Consider the following 15,115-nt stretch of genomic DNA (forward strand, 5'->3'; position numbering starts at 1 on the left):
GGCATTGCACTGATATATCCACATTCTGATCCCACGACAGTGTTAATGATGATTAACTCATGTATTTGCAATGGTTCACAACTGACATCAAAACATGAGGTCTGAATCTGGTGCAGGGACCACAAGGGAATTAGCAAAACACTGAAGCCAAGCTGTGATCTGTTGCACATATGTGCAAATAGGCGGACCACTCTGAAAGGTTAACTCCGCAATGGCTGGCACAGACTGGGATTTTTGTGCCGTTCGTGGCCTGTGCCTGGGGGAGAAAAGTGTGGTGGTGCCCCACATAGCACTTGGAGGCCATGGAGGTGGCCACACACCACCACAGCAGAGCAGTGACAGCAATTTCTTCCTCTGCTCGTGCAGCCACATATTCAGTGGCTTCACAGCAGGAACTAATGGCTGAAAGTAGCCCAGCCCAAAATGACAGAAACATTCAGGTGCCCCTTGATGGGCATCCAGTACCTAAGTTAGGGGTTAGCTTGTAAAGCAAGATTTAAGTTGACACCTCATCTTTGGTGACAAAAAGCTGTGTGAGCCCTCTTCCTGACAGGTTGGAAGCTACAGCCTGAAAGCACAGCTGTGGGGCTGCTCTCATCACCAGAGCAGCTAAATTCCCTCTCTGCAACTACAGCACTACAATTACATGCTTTGATACCTGTGACGAAAAGCACAACCTCCTTTGCCGCTAGGCAGAGAAATCAATGTCAAGAACTGCTATTTACTCAAAAGTCAACTCTGCTTTCTCTGACTTGGAAAACGAGCATGGGCCCTGCTGCGCTGGGGCTCACAGGGGGCAATAGCAGAGATAGTAACAACCATCTGCATCACTTCAGGAAATATATGTATAAATACAGGCAAACCTCTGTCCTCCTCTGGAGATGTCACTGCTGGAGACGAATAGTTCCCAGGTATTGCAGGTCCAGTGTCAGGTGTTTCTTTGACAAGCCATATAACACAGGTCTTGAGCCCACAGCACAGATGAAGGTTTAGGCCTGATTAAACGGTTCACTGAGCAAGCTTTAATAGGATGAAAGAGCCGGGAAGAATCAGAGGTTTTGTAAGTGAGATGCTTTGTTCCAGCACTACACAATGCACAGAAATTATTTTTCTTTAAATGAGTGCTAACAACATTCCTTCCCACTGGTGTCATGACCCTGAGTTTTTGCTGTGTAAAATCTCATCAGAGCAGTAATTTTATACTCTCTGAACCTTTGAAACAAGTTATTTTCAGTATAAGTTTGCACCTATTAGACAAAATTAACTTAAAAAATGTAAACATTTGAAGTAGCAAAGATTCTCGATTATATTTGATGGTGAAAACTGTTGGAGTTTCACTCTCACATTAGCCTCTGTTGGTGTGGAAAACCCATAAACATTTTATCATTGTGCAATGATATTTTAAGATTTTAAGTACATTTGAGTGTTTTTTTCCTTGGTTGTTTTCAAAATAAACTTCATTAATTTATCCCTAGAATGCTGACACTGGCTAAACAAGTATTAAAACAGAGACATAAGCAATATCCAAGGAAGATTTCAACTGATGGGTAATGGAGACACAGACTAGGCCTGGTAGACATCTACAGCTTGTATACACAGTTCTTGAATAATCTTTCATGAACTGGTATATTAACCTATAAAAAAAAAATAGTTCTGTTACAGTCAGGGAGAAATTTATAAAGTCACAGAACAAAGACTAACTCATAGTGAACAGCAGGAGGGCTTGCTTTCCTGGGCTTGCTTTCACTTTTGTTTCCATTCTTTTCTTGAAAGTAAACACTGGAGGAAAATTTGTTTCCTTCAAAGTCAGTTACTTGAATGCTTGGAACGAAACTCTACACCCTCTGCTCAGCATGCTGGATTCTTCTTCCAGGTTGGTTGACTGCTCTTCATATGGCTCCCTCAGGTGAATTTTCTTGCTTAGGAACTTCTCGCTTAGGACTGAGGTCATTTTTTGTACGATTCTCTCTCAGGTATATGCTAAAATCTCTAAGGCTCTCGTGTTCTGGAGTTGATGTAAAGAGCTACTGCACATTAAGCAAAGGCAAACGGGAATCCCACTAGTCCTGCTCCAAACAGAGCCGGGATGCTGCAAAACAGAAGGAGCCCAGAACGTCCGACTGGCGTGGCTCAAAAGTCACAGGACGAGACCATGAGCTCACTTTCAAGCAAACATTAATCCTCTCCATCTGACATATGTTTTGGAATTACACGAATTTGAACTGTTTTGGCACACAGATTAATGCTGCAGAGAGCCAGACAAATAAAGTGCCTGCTGCCACGTTCAACAGGGACTTGGGGATCATTTAGCCACATTATGATAGAATAAAAACCGACTAATTTCCCTGTAACTGGTTCAACACAGCACAGTTACCTCTTCGTTTTAGTTACCCAGGGGAGAGGAAGAGATCTTTGTTGTGGTTTTGCCCTGTGATAGTGCTGAGGGTTCCCGCTGCACCTTGGCACTCAGGTTCTGAGCACTGGGCTGAGGCCAGGAGCCGTGATGCCCTTCAGCGACTGCTCACAAAATGAGACCAAGTCTCCACACTCGAATTCGAAGCCCCACTCTCTCTAACCCGCTGTAGGTGTTTGAAGGAGGTCTCAAAACCCCGCTGATGGCCAACACGCACCCCCTGTGCCCCCTTCAAAAACTTCTAAGGGAGGGGACCAAGGCCCAAGGGAAGAGCTCCCCGCCGGCCGCCTCGTATACCCGGCGGGGCTGCGAGGGGCGGGAGCGGGGCGGTGTGAGCGGGCCCGGCCCCGCCTGCCTCCCGCCCCGCCGGGTAAAGGCGGCCGAGGGCCCGGCTCGGTACTGCCTCGGGCGATCCGTGCCCGGCCATGATGCTGCCCACAGCCGGCCTCAGCCCCGGGCAGACCTGTGGGGCCGTGCTGGCCGCCGCCGTGCTCCTGCAGTCCGTCTGCGTGGCCGTCACCTTCCTCTACTTCACCAACGAGCTCAAGCAGGTCGGTGCGGGGCGGGACGGGGCTCGGGCACGCCGCCGCCTTTGTCCCCTCGTGAGGGGGCTCCCGGGGTCGGATTTCGGTGTGGAAGCCCCGCTGGGCTTTGTGGGGGGCTGAGGAGGTGCTGGCTGCTGCCTGGCTCGGCCCTCTCCCTGCACAGCATCGCTGGCACTCCGGGCAAGTTGTGCTCCCCTCGTGTGTGCGAGACGGATTTCCACTGCCCCCCGCGGTGCTTGGGGTTTTTTTAGGGTGCCCTACCCAAACCCGGCCGTCCTGCTGCACGGTGCTGCCAGGATTTGCTTCTCCTGGTGCAAAGGTAGACCAGGCTGCAGGCGTGTGCGATACGCTTAAGCCATGCCAGAAAACATTGCATGAATGTAAACATATCTTACCTGTGTGTTTGAGCTTCCCTGCGTGTTTATTCCACGCCAAATTTAATAGGTGGAGTCTTCTGAAATGTCAAGAAGCAAGAACTAAAGGGCACGCGGTATTGTTCTGCAGCGTAAGGCAGTGCTCGTGTTTTGGAAGGATGTGCAAGATTTTCTTGCTAAGTTTCTAGCTGTGACTGCCCCCTGCTTGGTGAAACCGGGGAGTCACAGAAATGTGTTGATTTAATGAAGTTAGCTTACATAATAGCAAGGATGAACAAAAATGCATAAACAAATTCTCATGACTTCCCGAGTACAGTTCAGAGTCCTTGGCTAACAAGCTTGCCTATGTAAGCAATTGGTAACCACACTGATTTGCATAAAGGGAAGGTAAAGATATGTACACCTGGTATACAACCACATCTAACAGTACCTGACCAAAATACAGCTCAAGATTTCTGAAGAAGACATGCCTGCATTTGGCGTACAAAGCTCAGTCCCGTGCTGGAGTTCTGCTGGGCTATAAAGTAACTTTGGTGGCTCCTAGGAGGACTTTACATACACGTTTTTCATGCTTCCTCTGGAGCACAATAAAGAAGTAAAAAGTGTACCTAGAGGCATGGACTGCTGCCCCACATCTACATTGTGCATGTGGAATAAATCTTGAAAAGATGCAATGATTTTTTGTCTGCACTTATTTTTTTTGTTGTTCACAAGATCTGCATTTCTACACCTTCACCAAATTGCTGTGGCTGCACAGACTGCAGATATTCTTATCTTTACCAACAAAAAATGTGTAACTAGCAGTTTTTCTCTACAGCTGTAGTCATTTGAATAGCACTCAGATATGACCGCTTTAAGAATTTTGCTGTGGGAGGAAGTGCTGAGATGCGAGTACAATAAAGTTCATTATGCTTCAGGATACAGGGCTGCAAAGAAAATACGCTATTTCCTTCTCTTTTGAAAACACAGTCCATACACTAGCCCTAGGGTAAGAAAGAACCTCTACAAGGCAGCATTCCTGCAGGAATTGTGTCCTCACAGACTCCAGTGCTACAGATAAGCCTCATTGAGCAAGTCTTACAATAAGCTTTGCCTTCTCTACCCAAAAAAACAGAAATACCAGTCCTTCAGTACCATAGTGGCTCTGGTACAAGGCTGCATTCCCTGAGGATTTCAAAATGGATGGAAAATACTGTTTCAGTGTTACTACAGTAAAACTGTTTGGGGGAAAATTGCACCAGGTAAGGATAAGGCAGAGGTGCAGTACTGTTTGCTCCCAGATTAGAGGGTGAAGCTTGGAGGTGAGCCTTGCCAGGTCAGTAATATCTGGTCTGCACCCTTTTTAAAACTCATCAAACTACCTTGTTAAAGAAACTGCTATGGTTAAATCCACCAGAGTCCTTATTTGTAAGAGCAGTTTTTCCTTAAAAATCACATAATTTTAACTACTTCAGGTGACTTTTTGAAACAAGAGCCCTGATTATGAAATATCACTGCTTTCTTCAGTAAAGGCACAGAAGTCTTTACCAACACTTATAGGGTTGGCACTATCTCCTACTGATGCCTACAAAGTACAGAATCATTTCAGGTGTTAGATTAAGTTCAGGAGAGTTGGCTGCTGCAAGCTGAAGGTGCTGAGCAGAGTGGTGGAAATTGCAGGGTGCTGTGGGGGAATTCTTCTAAGCCTCCCGCAGGGGGATGTCTCTTCCTAAAGGAGCAGGAGTGTGAAGGATTGCTTTCAATGCCCTGGTCTTAACGACAGCTGAAAGTGGTGCATGTTGAATAAAAGTATCTGTTTAGCAAACCAAACCGAACTCTTTAACATAAGAACAGTGGCATTTAGATGTTACAAGTCCATCTGAATGTTTTGCATGCCGCTGGCTGCCTGTTCTGAGTTCAGGCGGTACTTGGCTTGCAGGAGGAGCCTGCAGCAGCAGCACCCAGCTCGGCAGGGTGCAGGCGTGCAGCGTGAGCTGGGCAACAGCGCCAGCTGCAGCTGGGTGCCTCACCTTGCCCTGTGCACCCACGTTCTGCCACTTTCATTTCTCTTTATCAGGACAAAACATACTCTTTCTACTATGAAAGGGTATGGACGAGACAGTCCGTGTCACAAGCATTTGACGTTATCATTTCATTTGGACCCACAGATCATCTCTGCTGTCTGAGCTTTGCTCTGTACTCTCAGGTCAGATACAGTCACAGAGTCCCCAAACGTATGTGTGCAGACAGACAAACACCAGAGAAAGCCTGGATTTTAAGTGATGCCAGCTGAAAAGACAGAATGGAAAATACTTGTACGGTTCAATATTTGATTTCATCCTCAATAACTTGTGAAGAAAAATCCCCTGTGCAAAAGAAACTGCATGCTCTCATTCTGCAGTAAATAAATGAAGTATTTACAGCATTAATGATTTGGGTATTGAATTTTCATAAAGCTTATTTACTTGAGTGCTGGGTACCAAATTTATGTCTGTGGCGGTACTGTAAGTGTATTTTTGCATATTAGCTGTCATTGTAATTAAATAAATATGTAAAATCAGGATGAATTACTCATGTTGTCTCTATAGTCATAACTTGTACCATACTAGCAACGCTTTTAAGAAAAGAAAGCACATTCCTAAACATGATGAATTCAGTGACATACCTCAGCTGGAGGTCTGCGAGCACACCAGAGGTGACAAATTCTGGCTTTCCCTTCTGCTGCAGCTCTGGGATATGTACTCGAAGAACAGCATCGCTTGTCTCACTGGGGAGGAACTTGGAAATTTCATCCAAAACTTGGACGTAATTGAAAGTGAAGACAGAGCAGCTGACCCCTGCTGGCAAGTAAAGTGGCACCTGGGAAAGTTAATTAAAAAGGTATTTGGAACTGACATGTTGAAATGGGTGGAGCTTGATGCTGTTTGGATTTAGAGAATGCTAATAGCAGGATGTAGTGGGATTCCCTGATTGTTTTATTGCAGGGCAGTAGTCCAGCCATAGCTTCAGCTGCAGAGTGTTTGCACTGAAGCCAAAAAAAAATAAATAAATCATGGCTACAGTTGCACTGCATTCAGGAAATAATAAGGCAAACACAAATAGGTTTTTACTGAGGTAATTTCAGCGAAGCTTCAGTCCCCTGCTTCACAGAGGAGGGTGGGACTGGGCTCTCCCTCTGAAGCCAGTGTCAGCCACTGGTGGCAAGGAGAATCTAGCAGCTGTGAGATGCCAATGTTCACAGTCCTGCAGGAGCAAATGCCTTTTTCACTTGCATACCTGCCTTGCACAGAGAGCAGGAGTTGTGCCTGACCCAAGACTAGTGTTTTTTTCAGCCTGAGCATGCAGATCATAAATTGTGCCACTCCTGTTTGTAGGTACAGAGACTGTCGTGAAAAAATCAGGTAAAACATAATGGGAAGTCAGGAAAAAAGGTGCCTGAGAGATGGCCTTGTCATGGGCTGTGAAATGCATCAGGGGAGGAAGGAGTGAGCGAGCACACAGCATCAGGCACAGCTCCTTCCTGGCTTGCCATTCACAGAACTCTGTCTCCTATACAACTCGCACACAATGCATGCAATTGTGGCTACAGAGAAGAAAATGAGCCTGGCTGTGAAATCAGGAAGACTAAAATCTTCTGGAATGGTTTTCAAAATCCCAGCTCCAGCACAGAAAAAAAGCTCATCCATAAAAACTCATTTCAGGCTGCAACTTAACTGGTGAAACTTGCATCCCAAAATAGCTCCTCAATTTGTATTCAGAGATCTCAGCTTCTTTGGTGGAAGTTCTACCAGTGAAGTCCCTGAAATCCAGCATAAAGAAAATGCTGCTTTGTGTAGTAGACATTTACACAACTGGCCAATCTGCTAGCTCCCTGCTTGCTTGAAAAAAGCTAGCCTGGATGCTAGAAATAGAAATAAATGATGGCTGGCTGGCTGGATGGATGGACAGATAGCAAGAAATGTGACAGGGTAGAACCAGCAGCAAGCCACAACACAGGGAAGTCAGTCAGCCAGGATAAATCATCCCAAACCACCAGCATGCTTGCTGCAGCTGCACTGGAATCAGTAACCTGGCCAGTTCATTCTAGCAGACAGTGAACAGAAAGGAGGGGGCTGCACGAAGTGAGGTGTGCTGGCTTCAAAACTTAGATAGACAGGCAGAGGCATAAAAATAAATGAAATGTAATTTCCCATAGCCAAGATCCCACAGATGTGCACCGCTGCCAAGTATTACTCTGTGAGTGGAAGCTGATACTCGTACACTTTCTCTCTTCTTATTCAAGAAAAGCAATAGGGTCACATTTTCCGAAAGACTTAAAGCCCAGATGGCTGATTTCCCCGTGAAAATGTTTTCCCGAGTACTTAGTTGTATAAAAGGTGTAAATGTAGAAATACTTCATTACAATAAATGGACAGTCTTTTTTTATGAGGTTGTTGATCATACTCAGAGTAGCGTCTATTCATGAGTGGGAGAAAGGAGACTGTTTTTTCTACATCTATCACTTTCTGCTGACAAACTAATTAGTTTTCTCTGTGTTTGTTGGCAGATGATGTCGAGAAGCTTTGAGGAAAACTTATCTGCAGTCAATGGTACTATAATAATTTTATTAATTGTGGTAAAAAGGAACTGCTAGTGGCGTCTGTTGTGTAATTTATTAGAAGTGCAAAGAATAGTGACTGAGGTTTGGTACAGTTACACAGTTCTTTGGCAGCAAGTCATCGACACATGAGTACCTATTTCTGGAAGGCAAATATTCAGGAGCCAGAAATATGGTCAAGGGCGATGTAACTGAGGGGGATGCAGAGGACAGCTTCTAGACCACAGTATTGCGTGGGAGTTATGGGGATGTTGATATGTCCTGCTGTCCTGGGGATGTGCAGCACTGCGCTGCGGGCAGATCCATTACTGACAGCTCTGCTGAAGCTGTGCTGCCCTGAACACGGATAGCAAAAATGCTGCAACCTGCAGGTGGAAATTCAGAGTAAAGGCTACAAATACTTAACCTTAAAAGATACGCATCATAAATATGAAAATTTGTTACTGTGGGTTATTTGCCTAGTGGTAACTGGGGAGCAGGGGCAGAAGAACAAAGAGGCACATAAAGATGTTCCTAGGAGAGCAGGAGCAAAAGGTTTGATTGAGCCTTCTTAGCCAAGAGCACTCAATCTATGACTTAGCCAATTAAAAAACCTGACATTCGTATTCCTTAAAACCACGCGGTACAGAAGTGTTTAGCACGTGACAGACATGCTTTCTTACATCCTTGTTTCTAATCAGAGATTCTGTTTCTCGTCCCTGTGTAGCTGACAGAGCCCTGACACTTCCGCGCACGGACGGACAACAGCCGCAGCGTCCTGTGCACAGGATAGCAGCACACCTGACAGGCAACAGCAACAGGAGGAGTTCCTTGTCAGCACACAGTAAGGAGAAGCCTATAAGAACAGTTAAAGGTCACAGAGCTTACTCTCTCACCGGTAGCTTGCTGTTTACATATGCTTTTTTTATACTCACATGGAGTTAAAGAGTACAAAACAAATCATAGAGAAATCTCCTTGTCCCAGACAATGTGTTTTTCAGCTCATTGGCACAGAACAAGGAGAAAGCCTGTTCCCCTCGGTTACCTCACTGACTTTTCTTCTGGAGCCTTTGTTAGACAAAAAAAAAAAAAAAAAAATCTCTTCCTGATGTTAAGCTTTCCTCTTTTCTTTGATTTACTTCTGTAGGTTGTATGAGGCCCAGCTGCTATGGTGACAGACCTATTAGAGCCAGAGACAGGGAGGCTTGACATTCAGGCTGTATTAATGAAAGGCTTGGTGGGGTTTCATCAGCTTTGGAGGGTACCAGGCACAAATGGATATTTTAACCTTGTTACCAAGCAATGACATAATGTTTTTTCTCTTACTTGAGAGCACAGAAATCCAAAATAAAAATAGTTTCTGTGAATACCGACATAGCCCCGAACAGCTTACTTCTGCACCTCCAACTGTTTTGAGAGGATGGAGCTAGTGACCTGCTATTGGGAACTGCTGGGAAGAGCAGGTTTCCTTACCTGGGTGTTAACAGCAGACACCAGGCTTCACCACCCCCAGGCTCTTAACTTCCCCTCTCTCTTTTTTTTCTCAAGTAGATTCCTCACCCCGAAGAGGTACCGGACATAAAATAAGCAACTGGGAATCGTCAAGGAAAGGCCACTCTTTCCTTTACAATGTGGAGCTGAGGAATGGCGAGCTGGTGGTACCGCAAACGGGGTATTATTACATCTACTCACAAATTTACTTTCGCTTCCGTGAAAATGAGAACGAGGATTCGGGTTTGTTGGCACAAATCAGAAACCCCAAGCAGCTCGTCCAGTATGTTTACAAGCTGACTGATTACCCAGAGCCCATTTTGCTCATGAAAAGTGCAAGAACAAGCTGCTGGTCTAAAAAGGCAGAATACGGACTTTACTCCATCTACCAGGGTGGTGTGTTTCAGCTGAAAAGGAACGACAGGATTTTTGTCTCGGTCAGTAACAGTGACATAGTTGACATGGACAAGGAGGCGAGCTTTTTTGGAGCCTTTATGATCGGTTAAAAGATGAAAACCATGCTCCAAAGGAACCGGTTTTCATAGCCAGGACCACCTCGAAATTCCATAAAACAGGATAGTAAGCAAATGCTGTAGCAATACCAACAATACCAGGATCCCCCTTCCCAGCTCGCTCTCGCCGTGCCGAAACACGCTCCCACCAGCCGGGAAGGAGCCCGGCTGCCACGGGGCGGGCGATGCCTCGCACAGGCTGGGGATGTGCGGGGACGTCGGGGGCGGTCAGACCCCGCAGGTAAGCACCTGGCTGTGATCTCTGCAGAGGTGCTCCACGCTGGCTCAGGTCGGGTGGCCGAGGGGCTGCTCCAGGCATGGGTGCCTGAGGCTGAAACTGGAGATACATTTCACCCGTGGTCTGCATTGGGATGTTGTCAGGAATATCTCTGGTCCAGCAAGGAGCTGTGTAAGTCCCACTTCCAGATGCCAGTGGAATTATTCTGGGCGTTTTTGTTGGAACCTGAGTTTTACAAAAGGGAATGGCCATCCCAAACTCATGCTGCACGTCTTTATCTCATCTGCCAAAGCACTTAAGCACCTAATTAATTTTAAGCGCACAAACAGGCTGACTAAACCCGGGTATTTACATGCTTGAAATTAAATATGTGCTTAAGCATTTTTCAGGATCATGGCTTGAATAAACACATTAGTCTGTCTTAATCAGTATATTGTACATAAAAACAGCTGCTGAAAGGGCACAGAAGAGGTTTTGAAATCAATCAGTATTTTGAGATCAACACATTATGATAGCGCCTGTTTACTTAATTGCTGTACTGCAAGGATTTCACCGTGCTTCCAATAGGTTCAGTAATGCAGTTGCTGTACACTTGTTGACAGCAAGTACTTGATACCAAAAAAAAAAAGTGATTTTCTCTAGATACTGAATTCTATTAGACATTTGCCACAAATTGAGCATGACATGGTTCTTCCATGTTTATTTGTTCTGGCCTGTATTTGGTAAAGATGCAATGCTGAACAACACACCCCGATGACTAATGTTTTAAGGAAAACATACACAACTCTGTGTACTTAACCAGAAGCTGCAGTTTAAGTAATGCTGTTTTGATTTTTTATTTTGTTTGTAGAGATGGGTGGAAATTTTTCATAACTTTTCTTAAACTGGCGACTGCAATTATTAACTCTATGATTAGAACTATTTTCTATTTAAAAAATACAGAGAAGATAAAGGTTTGCAGGTGTAAGTTGTATGGGCTAGATAGATCCTCAGCATAAATCAGTACATCTGCGGTGGTGTCAGTGGAGCTATACCAGTTTGCACCATCAATGCATTTTGCCCAGGTTCAGAGAAACCAACGGGAAACAGAAGGTGAAAGTGAAAAAAAATGGAGGGAAAGGAAGACAGTTGCTTGTCAAATGTTGCTTTCAGTCAACAGAATAACGCCAGGAGAAAACCTGGTTGTCTATTTTTTTTAACATATTAAGGTTCCCACGGCAACCTTCTCATTCACCTTCCCATTGTGGTAATTAAATCACTGTACAGCCCTTGCAAATGGGCCTCAGTAGACGTGCATCATTCATCTCACCGCTTTGTCAACAAGAGGAAATGAAGGGGCACGAGCCCCTGTGTTTATTTTGTTGTTCGGAAGTGCAGTTCGCTTGGTTGGGCACTTAAATTCCTGTGTATGAGCAATCAGAGAAGACCTTCAACAACACCCTCCTTTTGACAGGCTAGGACAAAGAAACACTGGGGTGAGCTTAAAACAATAACATTGTCTGCTGTTTTAACATAGTGTCACATATTCCTTTTTCAGTGGTAATCAAATACATGAATTTCTCCATCATTTACTGAAATACTTTGTCTCAAATTCAAATAATCCATTTCAACACAGAACAAAACACCTATCTATAGTTTCTTTCCTGATTTCAGTACTTAATTCAGAAATTTTCTGCCTGGCACACAAGGCTAGGGAGAACAAAGCCATTCCCTATATAACTGGATGTCTGCTACGTTGGAAGAATGACTTTTGTAGCTGCTTATCTTTTCAAATGGACCAGGCATTTATGTTGCAGGACAGGAGTGCCCCGTGTTACCAATTTCTTAAAAAAAAAAAAAAAATTAAAAAATATTGTTTGTTAAAAATGTATTTTTTTAAAAAGTTATTTTAGGAGTTTATTTGAAAGAAATACGTTTGAACTGTGAAAAACCATTTCCGATTGCTGGTGGCAGCTTAAGAGTCAGAAGCCCTCCATATGGCTGAGAACCAATTTGTGTAATGTAGCAGTTGTGGGCAGCTAGAAGGGACTGGAAGGGAATCCGGAGGGGTCTTCGCACACTTGCAGCTGACATTAAGACAAACTATTGCACGCACATTTTGTTTTTTTGCTCGATGTTCTCTCTCCAACTCCAAATATATATCATGCTCACTGTTGCCTAGGGTATATTCCTGGGCATTATCTTCTTTTTTTAATCTGCATGTACGTATTCTTGGTCCCTGCATGCTGAGCATATCACAACAGGGATCACACTGAATAATCATATTTTATTTCTGAGTAATCCAAAGGCATGCTTGCCAGATATTATCCTGGGGAGAGACTATCAAGCGATATCTGAGAAGACACATTTGAAGACAAGTGGAAAGATATATCAACTTCTGATTGTACATTTGCACCGAGTCATACTTCTCATCTCACTTTTTGTCAAATGGTAAATGTAGCAAATTTTTATTTGTGGGTGTAGGTTGCAGTAACATGTAAGTATTGTAATTTTTCTACATATATTTTCTATAAAATGTTTTTAGTAAATACCTATTTAGCCTTGTCGTTTTTATTGCCTTCTATAGCAGCAACCAGTGTGTCATTGTTTCTTTGGTTGGTGTCAGGTATAATCCATTAAATGCCACAAACGCCCGCAATGCAAAGGACATAATGCAAGCCACTGTGCAACACCACATCATATAACACCGTGTAATTGGCTTCCTGACCATAGAACAGCAGGTGAGCAGCATCTGGAAGCAGTGCGCTGAAGAAAACACTCAAAAAGATTTCATGACCAGAGACTGCAATGCTGAACGCTAACCTTGACGTTCTTCTCACATTTCTGGAAAAATCTGGTATGGAAACACCTAATCCTTACCCATCGCCAAATGGCAGCAGATGATGTATTGAATTTATAGCGCTGATGACCATTTACATGGATGAAAAACAGCATTAAAAGGGAGGTCTGTAGCCTGTGCCAGTTGTATTTTATCGGTGCTGCACTGGGCTCTCTGGCAGAGCCCCACATCACTGGTTTATGTGCTGCACATCCACGTGTCCCACAAAAGGCTGGTTGCCTCCAAAATGGACTCACAACCCAAATACACTTCCCCCAGGGTTAGTGTTAGGATTACCAGGGACCCTGCTCATCAGACAAAGCCCTTGACGGCCACGCTGAGCCCCCCCAAGGGCACTGCAGGCCAGGAGCAACCCCCACAACCACAACCCAAATCGCAGGGATGCCCACAGGGTTTAGGAAGAAAACATCCCTTTCATACAGACTGCTTTTATTTCAGCAGAGGTTTCTCTTTTCTGGTGTTTCCATGGGAAAGAGGGCTTATCAGCTAACTCGCTTTTATTGTACCTTTCATTACTTCAGAGAAATGGACGGCTGTTTTTTTGCTTCTCTTTGGCTTAGTATATATATAATTATTACTGTTTGTATTGCAGCAGCATTCACTTGGCCAAGCAGGATCAGGGATGCATTTATGGTACTCCGTGCAAACATAAACAGCCTGATTCAGACACTGAGATTTTGAGATACATAATTTCACTTTTCAGATAACATCTAAATATTAGAGACTAGGGAAAGAGTGAATGTAATGATCAAAACAACACAAATAACACATTAGGACAAGGTCTCATTCATCCCTCCAAGGCACCTTGTTCCATTCAGTAGCAGAAATAAAAGATAGATTAGGATAACTTTGGGTCTTACCCAATTTTCACAGACTGAACTTTTTTTTTTTATAGACACAGTTACATGGACATTTATGGCTATTTGCATCGGCATTACTCAGAACTCTGTTTCCACAACTTTTCTCTGTTCGTTCATACTAACAGAGAGAAATTGCACACTATGTATGTCACGTGTTAAAAATCACTTATTTTCCCCTCCTTGACAGGGCACCACAGCTAACTGTGCCTGAGCTCCACGCCACAGCTGCCTTGTAATGCCCCTCCTTTTCCTCAGGTATTTGTAATCCAAACCTACATACACATCTCCATTACTTCCTTATGAAAGTTTTCTGAAAGCCCAGGGAGATGGGGCAGCCACTCAGGGCCGGGACCTGGCAGTTTAAGCAGCTTTCCATTTTCAGGAGCTGTTCTCTGCCAGCATTAACATAATTCATGCTCCTCGTCTATAATAAAATATATAAAATATATAATGTGTTGTGCAATAATAACATACACAATATGTGTTCTGCACACTACAGACTCCAAGGCATAAATCCTTTTTAAGGTGCTTTTGGTTTTGTCCAATTGTGAATTCTTCATCTTGTATTATTCTTAATTTATATCAAGTCATCCTTATTTCTCCCTTAAAGCTACCAGGTGAAGAAAAAGAAGATGAATTGCAGATTTGTTGTAGATTCAGGCAAGTTACCACTCCCTGTTGCAGACGAGAAACAGAAGTATCAACAAGAAAGTATGACCAGGAATAATGCAGTATGCAATCTCATCCTGCGTGTTCTGGCACTAACACAACTCCAACCACAGGGCACATCAGTAAGCGCACACAAGTCAGGCAAACATCCCTCATTAGCACAAGACTTCTGTCACAAAGTTTGCTGTCCTGTGAATGACCAGAAAGGTGTCTGCTGCCTCCAGAAGCAAAGCCTTCGAATGAATGCCCAATGACATTAAAAAAAATGCAAGGTACATCTCCTACCCTCATGCTATAAATTATTTAATAAATTCTCTGTACTTTTAACCAGGAATAAATGTGTCTGTGACTGATGAACCTTCTTCTCTCTCCTCATAGTGACCGAGTTCACAAAGAGGGACGCTCACGCGCTGGTGCGACCCAGCGGCACGAGGAGCTGAAGCACACTGAAAAAGTAAATCTAAAGTGTATGCCTCTGAATTAGCAAACTTAGAGAACAGCTTCGCTGATTAATTAACTAACAGTATTTCGAAGTTGGCTTCCAGATGTTTACTTCCATGTAAACAACTCTAAAGTGACTTGAGCACATTCTGTTTTTCACGTTGTTACATTGGATTAC

General features: G+C 44.0%; 1 protein-coding gene across 3 annotated transcripts; it reads left to right on the top strand.

Annotated features, from left to right (window-relative positions):
• The first annotated feature begins 2,796 nt into the window (after positions 1 to 2,796).
• On the top strand, positions 2,797 to 11,970 carry TNFSF10 (TNF superfamily member 10). Of its 3 annotated transcripts, none has more exons than XM_032193569.1 (5): positions 2,797 to 2,964; positions 6,039 to 6,191; positions 7,858 to 7,900; positions 8,615 to 8,761; positions 9,439 to 11,970. In XM_032193569.1, exons 1-5 carry the CDS (start codon positions 2,839 to 2,841, stop codon positions 9,882 to 9,884), a joined length of 915 nt encoding a protein of 304 aa, XP_032049460.1. In that variant the 5' UTR covers positions 2,797 to 2,838; the 3' UTR covers positions 9,885 to 11,970. The 3 variants fall into 3 exon arrangements, with proteins under 3 accessions (XP_032049460.1, XP_032049461.1, XP_032049462.1); XM_032193570.1 differs by having other exon boundaries at positions 8,615 to 8,731; positions 9,436 to 11,970; XM_032193571.1 differs by having other exon boundaries at positions 8,615 to 8,731.
• Positions 11,971 to 15,115: the final 3,145 nt, after the last annotated feature.

The sequence above is a fragment of the Aythya fuligula genome, chromosome 9 (genome assembly GCF_009819795.1).
Source record: "Aythya fuligula isolate bAytFul2 chromosome 9, bAytFul2.pri, whole genome shotgun sequence".
Lineage (NCBI taxonomy): Eukaryota > Metazoa > Chordata > Aves > Anseriformes > Anatidae > Aythya > Aythya fuligula.

Coding starts and splice junctions, on each gene's coding strand:
- TNFSF10 (XM_032193569.1), top strand. CDS start 2,839: ATGATGCTGCCCACAGCCGGCCTCAGCCCCGGGCAGACCTGTGGGGCC. Junction 6,192..7,857: donor TGGGAAAGTTAATTAAAAAG/GTATTTGGAACT, acceptor GTTTGTTGGCAG/ATGATGTCGAGAAGCTTTGA. Junction 8,762..9,438: donor GCCTATAAGAACAGTTAAAG/GTCACAGAGCTT, acceptor TTTCTCAAGTAG/ATTCCTCACCCCGAAGAGGT.